The sequence below is a fragment of the Caretta caretta genome, chromosome 9 (genome assembly GCF_965140235.1).
Source record: "Caretta caretta isolate rCarCar2 chromosome 9, rCarCar1.hap1, whole genome shotgun sequence".
NCBI lineage: Eukaryota > Metazoa > Chordata > Testudines > Cheloniidae > Caretta > Caretta caretta.
The window spans coordinates 80,411,219-80,435,507 of record NC_134214.1 but is presented as its reverse complement, the minus strand read 5'-3'; the positions used below and the strand labels follow the sequence as shown (position 1 = coordinate 80,435,507).

The window sequence follows — 24,289 nt, the reverse complement described above, 5'->3', positions numbered from 1 at the left end:
CACCTAAGTGGATTACGTACCCCATTGACTTCTATTGAATTTCAATGGGAATTAGGTGCCTCATTCACTTATGCGCTGTTGGAAGTCCCACCTGAGATGACATGACAGAGGTATGCAAAATATGAACAGTGGGGGAATTTAAACTCGGCATTCCTATTTACTCTAATGCAGGGATTCTCAAACTGGGGGCTTGGGACCCCTCAGGGGGTCACGAGGTTATTACATGGGGGGTCATGAGCTGTCACCCCAAACCCCGCTTTGCCTCCAGCATTAATGATGGTATTAAATACATTTAAAAGTGTTTTTAATTTATAAGGGGGGTGGGGAGATTGCATTTAGAGGTTTGCTATATTCAAGGGGTCACCAGTACAAAAGTTGAGAAACACTGCTCTAATGGGATATTCAGTGACACTTACAGGTGTGTTCGCACACGAGGGCTCCCAGGAAAAGAGGCATTTCCAAAATATGCTGGGGATTTTAAAGAGGGGGAGGGGTGGGCTTCTGGTCACAGTGCCCCCTGGGCAGTGGTGTTCAAAACAGTGACTAGAGTGGTCACTGTTGAGGGAAGTAGGGCATAGTGAGACTGTTGCTGATGGACTGTTTTTTACCAAAATAGGTAACATTGTCCATGGTGATATTTTGCAAGCAGAAGTATGTTGGTTATGGACTTGTGTAATTCGGGGTTTCACCAACTGAACCAATTTTGGGTGAGGATGTATGCAAACCTGCAGTGACAAAATGCAACTTCAGCCAACAAAACTTTGCAGTGCAGACCAGGCATAAGAGATCAAGTGGATGGAGAATATATTTCTGTTTTGCTGAATACATAGAAGTGTCCTTATCACTGTATTTCATCCATGTGCTTTAGTTCAGCTAGGCTCATTTATCTGTAATTTTTATCTTGAGCGCAATTTTGTACATAGTAATAGAATACTTCCAAGTGTCTGTGGTCTAGTGAGTCATGCCTGGAGTTAGAGACCAGGAAGTCCTGAATTCTAATCACAGCTCTGATGCAAGCATATCAGTTCACCTCTCCCTGTTTTGGTTTCTTTTCCCATTTTAAAAATGGGTGAAGTTTAAATATATTGTAGAATAAGAGGAACCCGTATGGCCTCCAAAACCTACTTCCTCAAGTTTGAATGAGAGAAAATGGTGGAAACGGGATGATTCTTGACACCTTACAGTTATTCATGTTAATTGCATTTTGATCACTAGTTAACAGTTTGATATCCTCAAATACCATTTCTCTCTCATTGTGGAAACCATGCCCGTTTCATCTTGTCTTGCAGACAGCAGTGGAAATTCACCCTCTTCCAGAGCATCAACTTTCTACAGTGAATTCAGCGGAGACAAATGCTCCACAGCATCATCTGGGACTATGATTTGCAGTGTATCTGGAAGTGCCTTGTAAGTGATTCTTGTCATCTTAGTATTGAACAGTGATTTGAGGGTTGGTAGCATGAAGTGTACTATAGCTCAAACTCACTTTCAGGCTTTAGGGTGTAGATAATATAGCGTAATCCCCTTTCTCCTTCATAGGACCTTTCTAATTCCATATACCAAGAACCATAGGGATTGCTCCATTTGGTCTTATCAAGAACACACACAACCTAAGAATTGGGCTGGCTAAGCTTCTAGCTGGACTATTATGAGGCAGTATGGAGTGCACAATGTATTCAAAAGAGGAAACAGCTTTACTGTTGCCATCTTTCAGTTACTTTTCAAGTCATCTTAATACTCACCTTTGAAGATCGGTTTGTTTGCTAGTGCTTGGCAGATGATATATGCACTATGCATGTGTAACAGGATGGTCTGCCCCTTTAAGGGCCTAGGGCCACCAGCCAGCCCCGTTTGAGTGTCAGACCCAGCTAGGAAGGGGTCCAGTGATCCCTATAAAGGGCTGAGAGAGTTCAACTGGAGGGAGATGGGTTTCTGCAGTAGGTTCCGAAGCAGGAACTGGACGAGAAGGGTATGTTCTCCTTTCAGCCCTGAGGAGGAAAGAATGATGTTTTGCTTATATTTTATGTTTCAAGACTAAAACTGCCCTGAGGGAAGATCCTGAAAGAGATCTAGGCATAGGGATGAGTTTTTCCTGTGCCTACAGTGTCCCTACGACTTATATTCAGGAGGGATAAATCCCCATATTCAGGAGAGAGGATGTGGCTTGAGCTCTGACTCTGGAATGTGTGCCCCACAAAGGGTGTCACTTCTGGAAATGAAGACTTCAGTTGTTGTGTGTTCTGCAGATGGTTCATATCCTAACACCAATAAACCTAGTCCTGCCTGTTGTCCTAACAATTACATCACTCTCTGGCAGCAATGATTGAGGCCATCTCTCTCTCTTTCTTCTCCTCACTACAAAGCAGAGTTAGGTCACCATGTTCTAAAGCACTTAGAATTTCTCATCTGTTTCTCTTTTATTCTTTTAAGTGAATTAAGCTCTGGTGAAAAGTGCTAGTTTGAAAGCCCCAGAGACTCCAGTCTCCCTCTTTATCCTCAGAAGAGGAACAGTATAAGCATCAGTTGTGCAAGCTCCCTCTAGCAATGTGCCTCTTCCTTGGTGAGGAAGGACTGCTTCTAGGGGTGAGTAGGGAGTTCAGTCTCTGGCTGTTTTGCTCCTTACCTTCTCTACTGAGAACAAGGAAATCAGTTATTGCCAGTTGTGATTGTTGTTTCTATGATGCAGACACCTGTTGCTTAGGAACTGGATGGATATGTCTGACCCCTAACTCATTTCAAACAGGCAAATGACTTTCAGGGTCACATTCTTTCCTGTGCTGAAGGCTGGAGGAGGTGTCAGGGGCCAGTGATGGCTCCCTCATCTCAAGCAGTCCTGGTGTACATTAGAGCAGACTAAGAGGGATGTTCTAACTTAGGCCAGCAGGTTATGGAACATCAACAGTGGCCAGATTGGTAGAAGAGAATATGTCCCTCAGTTGCTACTGACTTGAGATGGAGTTGAACCGGTGAACTGCTTTGTATCCCCAGTGGCTCTGTTTCCTGTCAGCCTTTCAGGACCCCAGCATATCTTATACTTGTTTAGTATTCTTAGGCACCATTTGTATTTAATAAATTGCTAATCATCTCCACCAGCAACTCATAAATTATCTTTCTTTCAAGAACCTTTTTGGGAGTTTATTCTATCTTTTTCAGATGATAAATTACTTTGGACCAGTTTCTTTTCCCTGTTTATACCAGTGTAAATGCAGAGTAACTCCAGTAAGTAAATTAAGCCACACCAGATTTAGACTGGTGTGACTGAGAGCATAGTTTGGTCTTTCCTATATATCTCAGTATGAGCAGATGGGAAAAACATCCTAAAAGGTTTGTTATACACAAAAGCTGTTTTTATTAAATCAGAGAGAAAATACAGAGAAATGCTATAAAGAATCTGGTATTGGAAAACAGGAAACAATAGCTCAGATGTTGTTAGCAGCTGGATCTAGTCACTTTCACTATCTTCATTTCATCTACTAGTGGATCTGAATCTGTTTTGTTATAATATGGTCTTTGAAAACACAGCAAAGTTTATTTCAGTAATAACTTTCCCAAATCTGCCAGGCCCTGGGCCTGAATAAATCGAGGTCAAAATGAAACAAGAGATTCATTACCCAAAGAAAAGTGAAATGCGGGAAGAGATTTGAAGGTCACTGCCAAGCTCCTGCAGTGCTTCATGCAGGGAAAGTAAATTCTCGGAAAATACCAGACAAAGAGAAAACTTGGAAAAGGGCCCTGTTCTCTGGAACTGGATTTGCACTTTCCATCTGTGTTTAACCATGATCGGAAAACACAGGCTCTTGTTGTATTGCTATCAAAGGGCCTTATTCAGAGCCCAGTAACAGCTTGTATCATTTTGTTTCCTATTATTTCAATGGCTTTTCGCATCTGGAACATACCTCTAGGCTTCAGTAACAAACGTTTTGAGTGCAAACGTTTTAATGTGCTCATGTGAAAGTGTACTGTAGGAGGTGCTGTAATGCCTGTGGACTTAATTTCTTCCATCCACTATGAAACTAAGTGGGACCTTAGAATAGATGGGAAAATTGAGCAGCTAACACCAGACCATAACACCGTGAAGGAACTGGAGAAAGACCTGAGGCCTGTAGAGCAGCTAACACCCATATTTATACAAGAGCCAGGGAAAGAACTAGGTATCTACAGGGTTTCCATGTTGCAAAAGGCACTAGAGTCACAGTAGGTGAACACTTGAGTGGGCACAGGTTGGTGATAGACACTCAAAAGGGATTAATCAAGACTGAGTCAAACTTGATGTCTGTGATGAAGTGATTGTGACGGGGACAGGAGTGAAGCAGCATCTATGATTCACTTGGGGCCACTCATCCCCCTCCGCTCCCCCGGCATCTGGAGCAGAGGGAAACGTATTCACACAACGGTCCTGACCATTGTGTCTGGCCGAGCTTCGCTCACTGCATGAGTGTGAGGGGGTGGACAAACGTGACTTAGTGCTTCCATGATCCTGAGGCCAAGAGCCAGGCCTGCCGACGGGGGGGAGGGGAGGAAAGGGGGCAATTGTCCAGGGGCCTGGCAGATGTAAAAGAGCCCAGGGGCACTGGCCGCCACCACCACTGCTGCAGTAGCAGCGGCAGCAGCCAGGAGCCCCAGGCCTTTTTAAATCACCCGAACAGGCCACAGGGCTCCTAGGCGCACACGGGGTGGTACCGGCGGCGACAAAGACAGCCAGGCAGGCATATGGAAGCCCTGGACATCCTGGAAGAGCACCCAGTGACTGTTCTGCCCTGGGGCCCGGAATTGCCAAGAGCTTTAAGTTAAAACAACAACTAGCAGAAAGGGGCCATTCTGGCAGCCAGGGAACAGCAACACTTTGCCATACCCCCTTCCACCAGCTACGTCCCTGTGCTGAACGCTTAGAAGCACGTAGCATGGGGCTATCTGTGATGGCTGTGCGCCACCCTGGGAATCCTCAGCTGCCTGGCTAGTGCAGCTGTACAGCCTCTAGCTGCAGGAGTGGTGCATATCGGGGGACCAAAACTGGCCCAATTAATCAGCCTGGAAAGTCCAAGTACAAATACCTCTTTTCAGAAAGAAGTGAGAGGGATTGCAGAGCCCTAGGGAGCATAACTAGGTGTAGTGGGTTAAAATGAAACAAACCAATCTTAGGTGGAATATCTGGTAGATCTTTCTCTGATGAGGTCTGAATCTGCCTCTGTGCTTGTGTAATTTAAAACTAGACTGGAGCCTTAGGGTACGTCTACACTGAAATAAAACACCTGCAGCTGGCCTGTGTCAGCTGACTCGAGCTTGCGGGGCTCAGGCTGCAGGGCTATAAAATTGCAGTCTAGACATTTGGGCTCGGCTGGAGCTCATGTTCTGGGACTCCGTGAGGCAATTTTATAGCCCCACAACCTGAGACCTGTGAGCCCAAGTCAGCTGTCACAGGCCATCTGTGGGCGTTTTATTGCAGTGTAGACATACCCTCTTAGGAAATAGCCTAATGCTGGGGTGAGAAAGGTGTCGTGAAAAGTCCTTTTTGTCTCTAATTCCTTTGAATAGTATTACAGGTAGTCTGACAGAGAAAATCTGGAAACGGACTTTGAGGAGTAATTAAAAGACCATCTCAAACACTCTGTCTTGAACAGTGAATTTTCTTTTAACAGTCTCAGCAGTTAGATACCTAAAATTTTCCTAATATAATCAGGGACCAAAACAAGTTAAAAATTTGCAGGTGCAAAAGTTTATTTCCTCTGCAGCTAGAAATGAATGGAAAGCACTTTACATGAAAGGAGGGTGACAGCTCTTTTTTTAATTTAACTTGAGTAAGGAACAGTCAGGAAAGGAACAAATTTTCCCTGCATTTCTGTTGCTCAACATTCTAATTTTAAATTAGGCCCAGGAAGCTTGAGCATTACATATTTTCAAAATACCACTGTTCTTTGAGGCTGTAAGACGCACAGCGGGTGGCAGAGGGAAGAATAATGTGGCCAGGAGAACATCTGGCTTGGCAGTTGTTGACATGTTTGAGTATTATTCCTTAGAGGATGAAACGTGATTGCTGATAGGACAGACTTGGAGGGGATTGGGGGGGGGGTTCAACATCTTTTCTGTTCGATTGGTTGGTTTTGTTTTCTAGCATCCCTGAGCCTAAGCTTGGAGCCCAGCCACTGAACATTCTGTTTTCACTGAACTTGTCTCTTCCTAGGCTTCTTCTCCTCTCCTCTGGTCACAAAGCCACTGCAATAGCTCCAAGGTAAGGCTCTGAAATGTAGCTTTTTAGTTGATTTCTCACTTGGGATTTGTACTGTTGAGCAAGAGGCATCTAGCATCCTAAGCAGATGAATAAGAATTTAGCAAAGGCATTTAAAATCAGCTTTTTACACAGCTACTTGCTTGTAAAAGGAAAGAGAATGCTCTCGCAAAGGTCCAGTAACAGGTTTTTTGAACTCTGAGAAGGTTAGTCTAACTTGCTGTGTCACTCATATCCTCGCTGCAGTATTTGAGTTTATGTGCTGCAAGCACGAAGCAGTGTGTGTATCTATGTACTGTGTGGGCCCAATCCTGCTCCTATTGAAATCAATAGGAGTTTTGCCATTGACTTCACTGGAAGCTGGATCAGGCCCTTGGTGTGTGCGCATGTGTGTTGAGGGCAGTCACTGTGGCAGCCAAACAGCAATTAATTTATGCTTCTAGTGAACTTCTGAGCTAGCCCCAGCCTTCTCTTACCAAGCCTTCTGGTGAAAGGGCACTATATGGGGAGCCTAGTAACATACTGTGATAGTGTCCAAGCCCTTCACTTCTGGACTGTAGGTTCAAATCTTGATTACCAGTAGGTCACAAGTGGAAAGGCGCTGAGCTCCCATTCCTTGGTACCACACAAGGGAGCTGGTGCTTCTCTGCCCAAGTGCTTTCCACAAAGACAGAAGAAGGTGACAACTGGACCACACCATAGTATAAAGTACAGACAGGAATGAATGGGTGGGGTGCACATATGTGAGTGGGAAGGAAAGAGAGGACAGGTCTAGACCAGCTCGCAGTGATACAGGTCAGAACTGAGAGGTATATCCCAGGACTGCCATAGAAGGCGGTGCAGTATGTCAGAAATGACAGAGGTGTCTGTGTGCATGATATCCATGGGTCCTTTCTGAAATGCCCCAGTTCTCTGTCATGGCCACATGTTGTATGGTGCAGGAGACTGAGGTTGACTCATGAAATTTCTCTTGTAATGACATTAATACAGAACTGAGAAACAGCTTCTACACATTTGGGCTCAACATATTTTAAGCTTTGGAGAATGGAGCTGATACTGGGTTATCAGTAACGGTACATGAATCATGCTGCTCAGTGACAGAGTCCTGGGCAACAGGGTCTGGGATTGCTATGGAGGCATCACATTCAGCCCCTGGAGAAGGGAGTGCCTCATGTTGTTCATGAGCCTCTCCAGGCTGACCCAGGCGTCGTGTTGATAGACTTCAGGAGGAAACAGCATCCTACAGCTGAGCAGATGGTTATGCCCAACATGAGTCCAGAGGGGAGGAATGAAGAGACAAAGGGGAACCTCAGAGAACATTTACCTTCCCCTCCCAGAAAACATGGTCCAGTTGACAGCCATGCAGTCATATCATCTCACTTGTGACACTCCAGATCATCAAGGTAATGTGGAGAGAGGAGAAAATCTCCCACACCCAGCAGGATAGGTGAAGTCTAAAAGATCACCTAAAGCTCTGGGATGAAGACCGTGGTCAAAAGCTCTGCTCCTCTGGAACATGGGACCTTGCCTTCTCTAACATAAATACATGCCAACATGTATATTAAAAAATAAATTATATTACATTAAAAAACCTCTACCAAAAACAAGACACTCCACAGTATATCCTTCTTCCATAGGGAGAAGATGAGAGAACAAACAACACGTGACAGACAGTCATGTTGCTTAGTGCATTATTCGAAGGCATTCAGATGAGTGATGAGCTCAGTAGAAGAGCCTATATTGAATAGAATATGTCAGTAGTGAGAGGAGTCGGACACTTTCTCTAGGAAATTCCAGTGCTCAGGGAAGTTACAAAATGAGCTTTAACAGAGTGGTGTGACTTGACATGGAAAACTGCCCTGCTTCAGATTTGCAGCCTTGAGGGTTTTGTTTTAATTTACATTCTTACCCTTTCTCCCTCTTGTAGGCTTGCTAGAGATTAACAGAAGCCAATCAGAACGTGAACTCACCACTTGACACCTGAAGGATGGATGGCTCAAAAGAGAAGATCATCCTGAATGTTGGAGGAATCAGACATGAGATGTACTGCAGTACCCTCCGGACCTTCCCAGGGACCAAGCTGTGCAGCCTCACAGAGCCCCATGCCAGCACACTATACGATTATAACCCTATCACCAAAGAATTCTTCTTTGACAGGAGTGCTCAGCTCTTTGGCTATGTGTTGAGCTATTACAGGACCAAACACCTCCATTGTCCTGCAGACACCTGCAGATCAGTCTTGGAGGAAGAGCTGGCTTTCTGGGAGATAAGTGATGCACAGCTGGCACCCTGCTGTTGGCTGAAGCTGACCAACAAAGACAGCCAGCTGGAGGAATTTAATGTTTGGGATGAGAACGAACATACTGATGACGAGCGCCTCGTAGTCCAGGTGGAAAGAAGGGATTTCAGCTGGAGGGCCAGATGGCAGCCAAAGATCTGGTCTATCTTTGAAAAGCCCTTTTCCTCTTTAAGTGCCAAGGTAATGCTCCCAGTGGAGAACCAGATAGATTTGTCAGCGTGAGACTGAATCTGTTGGGGTTAGCTGAATTTAAACCTCAGTGGAAAAAGCTTAGGAACTTGCAGCTCTAGTGCACGGGTTCAGAGTCCTGCTTACAGATACAGTACGTGAATAATTAAATACAACATCCCAGAATAACAACTTGATTCACCAATATTTTTAGTGCGCAGTTCAACTTGCTCTGATTTGAGTAGGTGATGCTGCTATTAGTTACACAGAAGTATTTGCCTGGGTATTCCAGGGCAATTTGTGAATCCTAGAGGTTTCATGAGTTTTAGCACTAATGAAAATTCATACTAGAAATGAGCTATTTACTATGAGTTATTTTTATATTATAAAATCTTACTAATCCCACTTGGGAGCTGAAACCAGACCATGTGACTTAGGTGACCCCCTTCCCTATTCAACATGATTAATAAACAATTGAAGTGATCATTTCATAAACAACCTACTGCAATGGTGGGCAACCTGCGGCCCATCAGGGTATGCTGAATGCAGGCCGTGAGACACGTTGCTGACATTGACCGTCCGCAGGCACGGCCCCCCGCAGCTCCCAGTGGCCACAGTTTGCCGTTCCTGGCCAATGGGAGATGTGGGAAGCGGTGGGAGCTGTGGGAAGCGGCGGGCCGTGCTGGCTGCCGCTTCCCACAGCTCCCATTGGCCAGGAACGGTGAATCGCAGCCACTGGGAGCTGCAGGGGGCCGTGCCTGCGGACGGTCAACACCAGCAACATGTCTTGCGGCCCGCAATCAACTTACCCTGTTGGGCTGCAGGTTGCCCACCACTGATCCATAGGCTCTAAATTATGCCTCCAAAGCATTCAGCAAATATTTTTGAAAATAAGGATCAGTTCATGAAAGTTCTCCAACCAGAAACAGGATAAATGTGCAATTAATATAGGGTCTGATTCTGACCTCACTCCAGTTTTACAGCTGACTCCACTGTCTTCATTAAAATTACTCCTGATTTACACCAGTGTAAATCTGTTATTTGTAAAGGAGAGTTTGACCAGCTTTAGACCTACTATCTACCTGTTGTTATTAAACAATACAAGGCATGTAATTTGGAAGCCTGTGAAGTCCGTTAAGAGTCTGTTCACTGGAGTGACTCAAATTCAAACATTCTTCTTTACCTTGGGTTCTACCAGGTCACCTGCTTTTCTAAACCTTGGAATGGAAGTTAAACCAGGTAATGGTTGAGTTAATGCTAAACACTTATGCCAGGGGGCTTAATTAACTCTCAGGTGATTTCTGCTTGTTCTATCAGGGGAAAAAAGTGTCAACTCTCAGCTCATTTTATTTTCTGTAACTAAAATGCTGTTATGTCTCCCTGCTAGTGCTGTGCCATGGCTGTGGCCCTTTGCTGTGCCCCACTGCTCTTCATGCTAGGACTGCGCATTTGCTACTGTGCTGTGTACAGTTAAATAGTTATTTAGTGCATTTCATTAATTCCTCTCCTCTCCTCTCCGAATAGGCACTTGGGGCAGCAACTGCAGGTTTGGAGAAGGCAGAGGACATTTTCCAGTCTGTCTAGAACAGCTGAGTCACTTGAGCCAGCACTTTGTGCTAGGGCAGGGATCGGCAACCTTTGGCACATGGCCCATCAGGGAAATCCGCTGGTGGGCCGGGACGGTTTGTTTACCTGCAGCAGCCTCAGGTTCGGCCAGTCACAGCTCTCACTGGCCATGGTTTGCCACTCCAGGCCAATGGGGGCTGCAGGAAGCAGCACAGGCTGAGGCATGTGCTGGCCCCCGCTTCCCGCAGCCCCCATTGGCCTGGGACAGCGAACCGCGGCCAGTGGGAGCCACGATCAGCTGAACCTGCGGATGCGACAGGTAAACCAGCCCGGCCTGGCCCGCCGGGGCCTTACCCTGGCGGGCTGCATCCCAAAGGTTGCCGATCCCTGTGCTAGGGCAATCTCAGTGAATCTGTCCATATTGCTCCAGCTGTCAGATGTCTCCCCTTCTCTACAAGTCCAGATGCTAATAGTTCACATTATTTTCCTTGACCCAGACCCCCCTCTTGGCCTTGGACAGGTAAGAATGGAAAAGAAAAAGAAACCTTCAATATGTGAATCAATTCCTAGACAGAAATTGGGTAAAAGTTAGTCTAGGAGAAGGTAATGTTTGATGCTGAGAATCCTGGATGTGAAGTGAGGCTTTGAAGTTTTGTGATACTCTCACACTGACCTGATCCTACATTTGACTTTTCTGTCCCTCTGCAGTGCCTGGCTATTATTTCTCTGCTGTTCATCATTGGAATCGTCATCATATTCTGTGAGGAGACGAAGGCACAGTATGAGTACTTTGCTGCTAACCTTACCATTTTCGGCCGTTCCGATGTGATCCACAGCATCCATGAGCCTTATTATCACCAGGCCCCTTACCTGCTCCACCTGGAGCTGTTCTGTGTCCTCTGGTTCACTTTTGAGTTTTCCATGCGATTTTTCTTCTGTCCAGACAAAAAGAAATTCCTCAGAAATCCTCTGAATGTGGCTGATTTTCTCTCCCTCTTCCCAGTTTACATTGAACTCTTCACCACCGAGCAGATTCAGAAAATGCCTAGCCTAGCACTTTGGCTGGGTTTTGTCCGCATAGTCTACCTCCTCAAACTTCTGAAGATAATCAAGCTAATAGAGACCCCTCTGATCCTGAGAGTCCTGTCCTACACGCTCAAGTCCATCATCCAAGAGATCTGCTTCCTGCTGATGATCCTGGCCTTTGAAACCCTCTTCTTTGGTTCTCTCTTTTTCTATGGCGAGTTGCTAGGTGTTCATCCTTCTTACCGGGGGGATTTGCACTTCACAGACATTATCATTTGCTTCTGGTGGGCTCTGATCACGCTAACCACTGTGGGCTATGGCGACATCATCCCTCTCACCACCTTTGGCCAGGTGATGGCAGCCTTTGCTGCAATATTTGGCATGTTAACTATTATCATTCCAATCCCCATTTTCCTGGTCAAGTTTAAAGGCTATTATGCCACTGCCATAACCAAACAGAAGCTGAAAATGAGCAAAAAGCAATAATGCCATTGACTTCAGATCATTGCTGCCTCGGGGCCCTTCAGAATTAATTCCAGTGTGGTTTGTTTCCACCACATTGTGGGAAGAACACATACTCCTATGAAAAGTCTATGCCACATTAATTAAGTCTGCCCCCTTGCTCCTGTTGGTATATTTCAAATCAATGTCAGGTACCCAGATCTGAGTTATAACTTTCTATTATAGTGGCTAATGCTCTTTATGGCCTATCCCTATATCAAACAGCACTACAGTAACACTCAGTGTGACCCAATTAACACTGGAATCTTACCTATCCTTTGTCAGAACAAGATGAAAAAATTCACTTTGGACAGTTTCATCACACAAGATTTTTTTTTTTCCCCACCAGCAGGAAAAAACAATGCTGTTCACTGTGCAAAGCTATGACAAGCGATTCCCAGAGAAAGCGGGGATGAAGGGCTGCACTGAAGCATAGACCAAGAATCTGCAATGTGCTGAATACTCTCAACCCCAGTAATGCCAGTTCAAAGTGGGGCCTAATGGGAAAATGTATGAGGTGCACACCCTTGCACCAGTCTTCTGCACACTCTCTGGGCCTGATAATCAGCTGGTGTAAATCAGTGCAGCTCCATTGCCTTCAAAGGAGCTGTGATAATTTACACCAGCTGAGGATATGGGTCTGTGTGCCTCACAGGGACAGTCACACCTCCATTTTCATAGATGCCCTCTTTATGGAGAGAAATGTGTAGCTAACATTTAAGGTTAAGGGTCAGATCTTGGGCCGAGCATCTGCTCCCAGAGTGGGATCTTTCACCTGTGAGATCTCACCTTGCATGGAATGGGGAGAGTCAATTATCTCCATGGCACTGGACCCCACCAAGAGGTTTTACTGAATCCTGGTGTGGGAAGTGGGTGAAGACTGCATGGACAGTGAGGCAGCCTGCATTAGGCTATGGCAGGCTGGGAGGAGAAGAGATGTAGGGATGCACATTATCTTCCCATCAGTCCTGTTACCAGTGGTGGGGAATCTTCCACCTTTAGGAAAGGACCTGGGACAGCTGCAACTAGAGCAGGGATCTCAAACTCAAATTACTAGGAGGGCCACATGAAGACTAATACATCGGCCCGAGGGCTGCATCATTGACACTGCCCCCCTGCTGCCCCTGGCCCCACCCCCACTCCACCCCTTCCATGAGGCCCCGCCCCGCCTCTCCCCACCCCTTCCCCACCCCCATTCCAACCCTTCCCCAAAGTCCCTACCCCAACTCCACCCCCTCCCTGCCCCTATTCCAATACCTTCCCCTAATCCCCGCCCCTGCCATGCCTCTTCTCCGCCTCCTCCCCTGAGCACACGGCTCCCCGCTCCTCCCCCCTCCCTCCTGGAAACCGCTAAGTGCCGCCAACCAGCTGTTTGGTGGTGGGAAGTGCCTGGAGGTAGGTAGAGGACCGGGGACGAGGTACGCTGCCGGGGCGGCAGGGGAGGGGAGCTTGGCAGCCGCAAGAAATAACTGGGGTGGGGGCACGGGGAGCTTGGCGGACCACAGCAAAATGCAGCCCGCGGGCCATGTGTTTGAGACCCCTGAACTAGAGGAAGTCCTTATAGTACTTTTTCACTGGAGTCCATTGGCACAGGATCTGTGTGTGGAAACGCAGGTGGCAGGGAATCCACAAAGTCGGATGCTGACACACAGCTCCTTCTAGGCAGGGTCAAACTCCCCCATGGAACAACACCTTCCCTCCATGAGTTTGACTGGGGGGTGGAAGCAATCTGGCCCTAAGGAATTCTGCCCTGTCTTCTTATATTTTATTAAAGAAGCAAGGGATGTAGTACGTTTTGTCTGATTTGCCTGCACATAGAGGCCAGTGTGAACTAGTGAACAGATCTAAAATCTGCAGTCCTTACAGTCAATATTTTTAGTGATTTTTTTCCTTTTAAAACTCACTTGACCTGATTCTGATCCTCACACACCCCACTGCCAATGGGGTAGGAAAAAAACAGTGGGAGATCAGAATCAGGCCCAATAAGTTGGTGGTGCATTCAGTGTGCAATAGGGAGCCCTCCAATGGCAATTCCCTTGGACTGCAGCCAGAGGCTGCATATCCTAATGGAAAGAGTTTGTTTGAAATTGCAAAAGCAATCTGTTCTAGTCCACTGGTGGGGCTGGTTTTATATGAGAAATCCTCTGTATCTTTTAGTGTCCCTGGATGAAATCCTGGCTTCATTGAAATCAATGGAAAATTTCTATTGACTTCAACAGGATCAGGATTTCACTTCCCATGTCAACTGGATCAATACCTGTTCAGTATCTCATGATTTTTATGTAACCAGAAAAGCTCTACTTTTAATAAAAATAATTAAACAGCACTATTCTGTCAAGAAACAAAACATAAACAAAACAGTATTAAATATAATGTTCATTACATTTTATCTGCCTATAGATATTGTTATAAACTAGAAAGATTACATTTCTAATTTTGTAATCTTTATATGCCATCTATTCCTAATTTTTTTCTTTATAATATCCAATACTGTATGCTTCTGTTGAGGTAAAGAAACAAGATCAGATGTTGTGGCTATTTCAGCAAAGATGGACAAAAGTTATGTTGCTTAGTTGAAGAAAAACATGTCTTTTATACTATTCCATCTGTGAATTTAAATCCTATTAAGACTGTACCTTTATTAAAATTTCTATTTCTGTATGTTCATCGGTGTGATTATGTTACAAAGGGCGTGAGTTTAAAGGCTGCTTTATTTTTATTAAAACTTTATTTGCTTTTTTTGCATTAATGCAATTACAAAGGAATTAATTGTGTCTAAAGAAAAAAGGATATGCTTCAAAACATTTCACATATTAAAAAACCACCCAGAGAGAAACAGAAGCTCAGGCACATAAAATATAAGATCAGATTCTCCCCTGCATCCCAATTCTGCTTGGCAGGGGGAGAGAGGAGCCATCAGGGCAATATTATAGCAATCTGAACCTCTGTATGTGGCTAGTGTTAGTTAGAGTAGCCTTGGTGTAACAAGGTAGTCTGCCCCTTTAAGGGCCTGGAGCCAGTCAGCCCTTTTTGATTATCAAAACCATCTGGAAAAGCATCCAGTGAACCCTATAAAGGGCTGAGAGAGCTCAGTGGTGAGATCTGCAGGAGGGAGATGGGTTCTTGTAATTGGTGCTGAAGCAGGGGGATTGACGGAAAGGGAAGATTAGGGTGGTCTCTTCTCCTTTCATCACTAAAAGAGGTAGGGGGGAAAGCCTCTGCAAGCTGGAGTCTGTGGTGGGTAGAAGAACAGCTTTGTTTTGATGTTTTAAGTTTAAGACTAAAACTGCTCTGAAGGAAGGATCTGAAAAGGCTGGGTGTCGTACGGAGACCTTCATGGGCTGGGGAGCCAGGCCAGCTGCCTACATGTGGGGATGTTATACCATTGGTATACAGCCTTTATGTGACCAGATGTAAGTGCAGGGGATGGTCCTGCTATTATGGGGAACTTTCCTGGCTTATACACTACCCAGGTGGAATTGGCTAGCGAACGGATCTGAGTCCTCCTTTCCACTCCTTTTAAAGGGAGGCCTGCCTGGCTTCGAGGACTTCCTTTCCACTCTCCCATGCAGCAGAGTCCTTGTAACCTCAACCAGGCTGGGCCCAGGATTCCTGGGAGGCTGAACCCCCAGTCTTGTTGTGGTCACTTACAGCAGGGGCTAGGGTATCCCCACTCTGGGGTATTCTCTTCTCACTGGATGCTTCCCTGAACCACTGACCATTACATACAGTTCAAAGCAAATACAATTTATTAAACAACTGAAAGGGGGGGAAAAATGGAAAAGGTTAAAGGAAACAAGTAACCCTGCCATGTGAGCACAGGGAATCCACAAACAGCAGTCTTTGGGACATAAGGAAAGTTCAGTCTGTTCCTCACAAGTCCCAGGTCCTGGCTGTGCTGCAGTGATAGCAGAGGTCAGACACCCGCTCTGGCAGCGGTCACGCACCCTCAGGCTCTAGGTGGTAGGACCCTTTATTCCCAGCATCGGCCCTCCCATCGGGGTCACAACCCCCCTCCTCCAAGTCCGGCCTACAAGATTTCTTGTCTAGTGACATCTCCCTCCTCTGGGCCCTCACTGCCCAGGGTCCCCCCTCGCTTTCCCCAGCTGCTCACCACGCTCGGCTCCTGTGTTACTTGTGGCACAGTGGACATCCACGCCCCAGCTCTGGGCCCACACCTCCCCGCTGTCGTTCAACCCCGGCTCTCCATCAGCACAGCTGGTCAGGGCTCCTGACTCCCTCATTGGTCTGCCTGCCTGCCTGTCAATCAGGCTGACCTGGAGCATTGGCCTCTCCCCATTGGCCCTGGGGACTGTCAGTCTCAGGATCCTGATTTCTCATCAACCCTTCCCTTTTCTTTTGATACTGGGAGAGGCCAACCAAAAAGCCCCACTAACTAAGTTTCAGTAAGGGGGCAACAATCCCCTTACACCAGTGTTCTCAAGCAGGGATCCGCATACCACTGGGGGTACGCAGAGGTCTTCCACAGGGCACATCAACTCATCTAGATATTTGCCTAGTTTAAAAACAGGCTACATAAAAAGCACTAGTGAAGTCAGTACAAACTAAAATTTCATACAGAAAATGGCTTGTTTAAACTGCTGTATGTACGGTACACTGAAATGTACAATATTTATATTCCAATTGATTTATTTTATAACTATATGGTAACAGTGGGAAAGTGAGCAATTTTTCAGTAACAGTGTGCTGGGACACTTTTGTACTTTTAGGTCTGATATTGTAAGCAAGTAGTTTTTAAGTGAGGTGAAACTTTGGGGGTATGCAGGACAAATCAGACTCCTCAAAGAGGTACAGTAGTCTGGAAAGGTTGAGAGCTACTGCCTTGCACAGAGGAGAGCCACTGCCTTACACAATGTAGCTCTGCAATGTTCTCTCCCCAGCACTGACAAATGGTGGTGGGTAGCAGACATAGCACCTGGCTTCACAAGAGGATTTCCCTGCTGGCTAATTATAGCTGGAATCTGGCCACTTTGTGCCACCTGAGCTTAATAGGGCCAGCATTTGGCCCCATTACACCCATTTTAGGAGTCCAACTTAAACCTGCGGTGTAACTTTCACCACCGTTTATTGTATGCCACTGCTATACTTGGCCCCTACTTTCTAAATATAAGGGATGGTCCAGAATGCTGTTGCCGTACTCCTCTCTCATGATTGGAAAGATGCTCATCTCTCCATCCTCCCCCAACTTCTTGTTTTTCTTTCCCCAGTTGCTGCATAGAGAACTAAAGGTTTCCATGATTAATGAATATTACTGACTATTAAGTCTTTGTCCAGCTGGGGGTGTTCTCATACCGCATATGACAGATCCCAATCTACACAGTCAGTATGACTTGGAAATCAGAGCAAGGCCTAAAATCTCTCCCAGTCACAAACTTCCATTTAGACCCAAATTTACCTCAGTCCCATGTTAATCTGGTGTTTGTTCCCTTTTGTCATTGTGTCAGTAACTTACAACAGAAACATAGTCACAAAACGGAGGCTTAGAGAAAATGTTAATTAGCAATTGAGCCGGCATTTTTGTTGAGCTTCCTGTGCTACTCTCCCACATTTTGGGGATCTGTCACACAACTGGCCTCAGTAAATTGAGACATAAGGACAGAAGAAGTGCAGATTCTGAACTGGTGTAAATTAATGTAACTCCACTGAACTCAATGGTGCTACACCAATTTATGGCAGCTGAGAGTTAGGCCCTGTGTGCATTGAAAGAGGTAGACATTCAGAACCGCCACATGCGGTTGGCTTTAAACTGGCTGCATCGGATCAATATTGATGGTCTAGTTACAAGAGTGGTACATGGGAACTACCTCTCTCTGCCTATGGAGTATTGTCAAGCTTTATTTAGATTTTAATTATTCATTAATTATCTCTGTAATGTAGATTGCAAACTCCTTGGGGGAAAGAACCTCATTTCCTTAGATGTCTAAAGTGCCATGCATACCAACCACACAGTATAAGCCAAATAATCACATTAACAATAATATAAAAAATGTAGAAACTTCAGTCCAGTGACATAATCCACTCCAGAGAAAAATCATCCAGCCAAGTTACAAGGTGCTGAAGACAAAAATAATCAACTCAGCTAAATATTGGAGATGCAGAAGTAGCTCTGGGAGTTTTTTTATAAAAAGTCATTGTATCAGGGGGGAAACCTTCCTGTATATTAATAATATATGTTCTGGAAAACTTTACCTCCACCCCAAGTTTCCTCACATGAGGAGGGGACATCTTGGAGCTACAAATAAGGTGGGTTATTTTTAAGCTCCAAGTAGTGATACTGATGGGCAAAAAATGTAACTGCTGAAATAATAGGACACACATTCTCCTGAAAGGAAGACTTGGGGGGGAAAAATGACTTTAAAAAACTATCTATGATTGCCCCTACCCTGAGACTGCTGTTATCCCAGGCAGGCTGGTCCCTGATCAAGCTGTTTTGACTGCTCACAGCCCCAAGAAGCTGTTTTGCCAACTGGGGCTCAGTGGCATCCTGGCCATAACCTCTACACTGGGCAGCAGGAAGGAAATGGCATAGCAGTCACTACACCACCATCTTCATTCACAAGTGCAGGGAGAAATCCCTGTAACCTCCAGTTGTATTGCATGGGCGTGGGCGGCGGGTGAAGTTTCCCCTTGGAGAGGCTAGTCCCCTTCTCCACCTCTTCTGGCTCAGGCCCCACCACTGCTTGCAGTTCCCCCTCAGCTCACCCATGACCCCACCCCATTCTGCCTCCACTCTGCCTTTGCCCCGAGGCCCTGCCCCTGCTCACTCCTTTCCGTCACCCTCGGCCCAGCTCTGTCCCTGAGACTGGAAAAGCTCTGTGCCCCTGCTGTGGTGGGGAGTGAGAGCTCTTCCAGCCCTGGGGCCATGACAGGGGGGAGATTTTTCCATGGGCCCCAAATCCACCACTGCTCCCCCCAGGCAGCATGAGGTTTGGGGAGGCTTAGCCTCACCCAGCCTTCATTACGTGCCACCCATGGGTTTATGGCTGCTTTGTGCCAGGGTACTGTCACAGAGTGAGCACAGAATGCTGAGCACAGAATGCTGCCTGTATGCAAGAAGAGCAGTTGCTTCCCTGGCAGGCTTTTAGTAAAATGATGGTGTCTTTGTTTATCATCTCAGCTGTTGTCTCCTTTCGGCTAGCACTAGAGGTGGGACCAAACCACAATGCTCAGGAGTGTTTGGATATGTGATTTGAGTTCAACTCGAGGAGGAAGGGTCAGCTCTGAAATCCAGCGATGGATCACATTTGAATTCAGACCAGTTCTTCCCACCAAAGCTGAGGAGCTCAGTAAGTAAGGCTCATGTTTTATGGTGAAAGGGGAAGTGCTGGGATCAGAGAACAGCTTGTGAGTAAGTTCTTGTGCCGACCCCCTCTATGCAGCAAGGCGAGGCTTTCACAACCCTCAGGATAGGAGTCAAAGGGGAAGGGAGTTTCACCACACAGAAGTCTGCACACATTGGGCTGAGTGCTACACCATGGAAAACAATCTCTTTGTTTGTAGGGCAGGTGCACCCCCACACACACACCCCAGGGAAGGAATGGTAAGTTCTTTCTGTAAAAGAAGAGGAGCATCACCACCTACTGTGGAATGGGAAAAGCGTCTGTAGCAAACTCATGACATCCTCTGTGGAAGGCTCTGTTTCAACACCTTATCTCCTGCCTGCAGCAGGCAGAGGGAGCAGGCAGGACTGGGTGATAGGCTCTTGTCTTGGGGGCTTTCCAGCCCAACCCAGCCCCATCTTCTCTCTTGTTGGTCAAACCATGTATTGTTTCCTGTAACAGTATAATGACAGGTTGTAGAGAATCCAGCCCACTGGATATCCCCAGACAATTCCACTAGAAAAGTCCCATGCAGCAGACCAGTAGGATTAAAGAGCAGCCATTTCCATTTTAAACTTCATGCTTTGAATTGCTGCCTGGGATGAGGCTAAATCTGGGTCTGATCCAAACACTGACTGGACATCCTCCTGATCTGTGCAGGAGCTGGAAAGGTGCGTGAGATGTGGAGAATCTACTCTTTTATTTAATTATTTATTTGAGAACAAGTATCAGGCATTACGTTTGATACTGAGCTTCTAAACCTCTGATGTAGGGAAATGAGGTGTGGGGGAGAGATTATGGTTTATGATGGTATTAGAATAGGCCTCAGTGACATCATATCCTTGCAGCTCTTTGGAGCCCAACCACCCTGTTATATCATCTCTATGTAGTACCTAATTCTACTCTGACAGTCAGATGCAAATCCCCTTGAAGACAGTGCGGAGCTGCAGGAATCAATGTAGACTGTCTACATATACAATATTTATATACAGGTTATGGGTAATGATTTTTTATTTTTTCAACTGGCATTGAAATTATGTACAGAATGAATGGAAAGCTGTTCAGGCTTAGCAGGCTGAAAGCCAAGAGAGCAAGAGAGAGATTTCCACGACATCTATTGTGGAACTTCAGTATGCTGATGACAACGCAATCTTTGCCCACTCTGAGAAAGATCTTCAAACTATCTTGAATGTGTTTGCCGATGCTTACGCATGTCTTAGTTTCACTCTTAATATCAAGAAGACTAAATGCTGTATCAGCCCTCTCCAGCTGAGGTATTGCATGCCCCATCTATCAAAATCAATGGAGTGGCACTGGAGAATGTAGATCATTTCCTCTAACTTGGAAGTCATCTTTCATCCAAGGCAGAAATTCAACATCTCCTGAGCTGTGCCAGTGTAGCTTTTTCTCGATTGCGGCACAGGGTTTTTAAAGATCACGACTTTCGAACAGACACCAGGCTTCTTGTTTATCCAGCCGTTATTCACCCAACCCTGTTGTATGGGTCGGAAACTTGGACAACTTATACACACCACTTGAAAGTTCTTGAGAGGCACCATCAACGCTGCCTTTGTAAGATTCTGAAGATCAAATGGGAAGACAGGTGCACCAATATTAATGTCCTGGAAGAGGCAAAACCACCAGTATCAAGGCAAAGATAATCCATCATCAATTCTGCTGGACTGGTCACATTGTCCAGATGCCAGACCATCACCTCCCAAAACAGGTCCAATTCTCTCAACTGAAAGAAGGGTACTATAACGTGGGTGGACAACGGAAGCATTATAAGGACTTGCTGAAGGACAACCTAAAAAAGTGTAATATTGACACTTGGGAGACACTTGCCCAGGATCGCTTAAAATGGAATGAAGTCCTACGTGATGGTCCCCTGCATTTTGAATGTGCTCGCCGACAAGCCAAAGAGGACAAGAGGTGCAGGAGGAAGGAGAGACTGGTTTCCAGTCATTGTCAACAGCCTCCTGCTGAGCCTGAAAACATCTGCCCTCATTGTAATAGAACTTGTGGTTCAAGGATTGGCCTTATTAGCCACCTGAGGACCCATAACTCCCATAGAAGATGATCATACTCGGTAATGAGTGAGTGCCCATCATGGGTAATAATTCTGAATGCTTTAATACTGATTCCCAGAGATCTATCTTTGTTTCAAGCCTGACAAGATAAGATCTATGGGGAAGAGACCAACTTTGTGCTAGAAGCTGTAGAAACAGTGAACAAAATGGGGTCCTGGTCCATTATTAGGGCTCTTAGGTGCTAATGCAATAAAAATAATAATTATAATTAATGCACAGTTCAGAGTGTGGATATACCTACAGGGATATGGTAGTTCAATCTTTCAGAGAGAGCACAGGATTATGTACAAAATATACAACTCCAGTGATATGAATAATTATGCAACCTAGCACTTACTCAGGTTTAGGAGATAACAAATGGGGACAAATATTGATATGTTACTATTTTTATAAGGCTACAATAATGACCACTATAGAAATGCAAATAAATAATCCAAATTGTATACAGCACCTCTCATCCTGAACCCTTTCAATATACTGTATGCGTAAGGATTATTCACCCCCCACAAAATGTGAATAACTCTATAACTATTCTGCTGGGACAACACAACATGATAGTTTCTAGAACGAGAAGTGAAGGATCATGTATGCAGATGAAACTACGGGGGGGTGGTATTTAAGGAGACAGAATTAAATTACCCAAATGGAATTTGGCCAGCACACTAGGGCTAACAGCGATAAAGTGCTATAAGATCTTTAATGACCACAGGGGGTTAGGAGATTTGTTCATCTCATATCTCCTCTGAAAGATGGCACCTCTGGTGGCATAGTCCCCAAGAGCATCACACCTGGGTAGTGGCACAATGTGGCATCAGAGAGAACAGTTAGTTCAAGCAGGTTGTACTGTTGCCAGTTCTTGCAGCCTTGGAATCTTTCCATGCAAGCACTGACTCAGTGTCTCTTCGAAGACAGAAGGAAATCAGAGCCTGATTTGGTACAGCTGCAGACAACTCACTTTTTCTCTTCATACCTCCCTCAGCTTAGCCTCCCACTGAGCTGAAGCTGAAAACTGTATGGTCACTGGCCTTTAAAAGAAAAGGAGTACTTGTGGCACCTTAGAGACTAACCAATTTATTTGAGCATAAGCTTTCGTGAGCTACAGCTCACTTCATCGGATGCATACTGTGGAAAGTACAGAAGATCTTTTTATACACACAAACCATGAAAAAATGGGTGTTTACCACTACAAAAGGTTTTCTATCACCCCACCCCACTCTCCTGCTGGTAATAGCTTATCTAAAGTGATCACTCTCCTTACAATGTGTATGATAATCAAGGTGGGCTATTTACAGCACAAATCCAGGGTCTAACAAGAACGTCTGAGGGGGGGTGAGGGGGTAGGAAAAAACAAGGGGAAATAGGTTACCTTGCATAATGACTTAGCCACTCCCAGTCTCCATTCAAGCCTAAGTTAATTGTATCCAATTTGCAAATGAATTCCAATTCAACAGTCTCTCGCTGGAGTCTGGTTTTGAAGTTTTTCTGTTGTAATATCACAACTTTCATGTCTGTAATCGCGTGACCAGAGAGATTGAAGTGTTCTCCGATTGGTTTATGAATGTTATAATTCTTGACATCTGATTTGTGTCCATTTATTCTTTTACGTAGAGACTGTCCAGTTTGACCAATGGACATCGTACCAAAAGGACTGAAGGTAAAAAATCCATTACAATCTACATACCACACAGACTATGCTGACAGCTTGTGCCACGCGCTCTCAAAGAAACTGCAGAACCACCTGATCAACATCCTCTACAGCAAACAGGGAAAGATAAAGAATGAGCTCTCAAAAATGGATACTCTCATTCATAAAAAACCAACCTTCCACACAAACTTCCTCGTGGCTGGACTTTACTAAAACTAGACAAGCCATTTACAACACACTTTGCTTCTCTACAAAAGAAAAAGGACACTAAACTTTCTAAACTACTACATGCCAGAAGGGGCCACAGCAATGGTTCCCTCAACCTACCCAGCAATATTGTTAACCTATCCAACTATACTCTTAGGACAGCTGCTTCTGCTGTGCTATCTCGGGGCCTCTCCTTCTGCCCCTCCACCCCCACGAACATGATACAGTTCTGTGGTGACCTAGAATCCTATTTTCGACGTCTCTGACTCAAGGAATATTTCCAACACACCTCTGAACAACGTACTAATCCACAGAGACCTGCCTACCAACACTACAAAAAGAAGGATTCTAGGTGGACTCCTCCTGAAGGTCGAGACAGCAGACTGGACTTCTACATAGAATGCTTCTGCCGACGTGCACGGGCTGAAATTGTGGAAAAGCAGCATCACTTGCCCCACAACCTCAGCCGTGCAGAACACAATGCCATCCACAGCCTCAGAAACAACTTTAACATCAAAATCAAAAAGGCTGACAAAGGAGGTGCTGTTGTCATCATGAATAGGTTGGAATATGAACAAGAGGCTGCTCAGCAGCTCTCCAACACCACTTTCTACAAGCCATTACCCTCTGATCCCACTGAGAGTTACCAAAAGAAACTACAGCATTTGCTCAAGAAACTCCCTGAAAAAGCCAGAGATCAAATCCGCACAGACACACCCCTAGAACCCCGACCTGGGATATTCTATCTACTACCCAAGATCCATAAACCTGGAAATCCTGGGCGCCCCATCATCTCAGGCATTGGCACCCTAACAGCAGGATTGTCTGGCTATGTAGACTCCCTCCTCAGGCCGTACGCTACCAGCACTCCCAGCTACCTTTGAAAGCAAAGGAGTACTTGTGGCACCTTAGAAACTAACCAATTTATTTGAGCATAAGCTTTCGTGAGCTACAGCTCACTTCATCGGATGCATCTGATGAAGTGAGCTGTAGCTCACGAAAGCTTATGCTCAAATAAATTGGTTAGTCTCTAAGGTGCCACAAGTACTCCTTTTCTTTTTGCGAATACAGACTAACACAGCTGTTACTCTAAAAGCTACCTTTGAGACACCACTGACTTCCTGAGGAAACTACAATCCATCGGTGATCTTCCTGATAACACCATCCTGGCCACTATGGATGTAGAAGCCCTCTACACCAACATTCCACACAAAGATGGACTAC

General features: G+C 45.5%; 1 protein-coding gene across 2 annotated transcripts; it reads left to right on the top strand.

Annotated features, from left to right (window-relative positions):
• The first annotated feature begins 1,322 nt into the window (after positions 1-1,322).
• Positions 1,323-14,444, top strand: LOC125642279 (voltage-gated potassium channel KCNC1). Of its 2 annotated transcripts, XM_075132469.1 has the most exons (4): positions 1,323-1,407; positions 6,179-6,226; positions 8,151-8,702; positions 10,965-14,444. In XM_075132469.1, the coding sequence occupies exons 3-4, from the start codon at positions 8,211-8,213 to the stop codon at positions 11,766-11,768; spliced, it is 1,296 nt and encodes a 431-aa protein (XP_074988570.1). In that variant the 5' UTR covers positions 1,323-1,407; positions 6,179-6,226; positions 8,151-8,210; the 3' UTR covers positions 11,769-14,444. The 2 variants fall into 2 exon arrangements, with proteins under 2 accessions (XP_074988570.1, XP_048719282.1); XM_048863325.2 differs by lacking the exon at positions 1,323-1,407 and having other exon boundaries at positions 6,142-6,226.
• The last annotated feature ends 9,845 nt before the right edge of the window (positions 14,445-24,289 follow it).

Excerpts from the sequence above, each read along its gene's own strand:
- LOC125642279 (XM_075132469.1), top strand. The coding sequence starts at position 8,211 with ATGGATGGCTCAAAAGAGAAGATCATCCTGAATGTTGGAGGAATCAGA. Across the intron at positions 8,703-10,964 it reads TTTCCTCTTTAAGTGCCAAG|TGCCTGGCTATTATTTCTCT; the intron begins GTAATGCTCCCA and ends GTCCCTCTGCAG.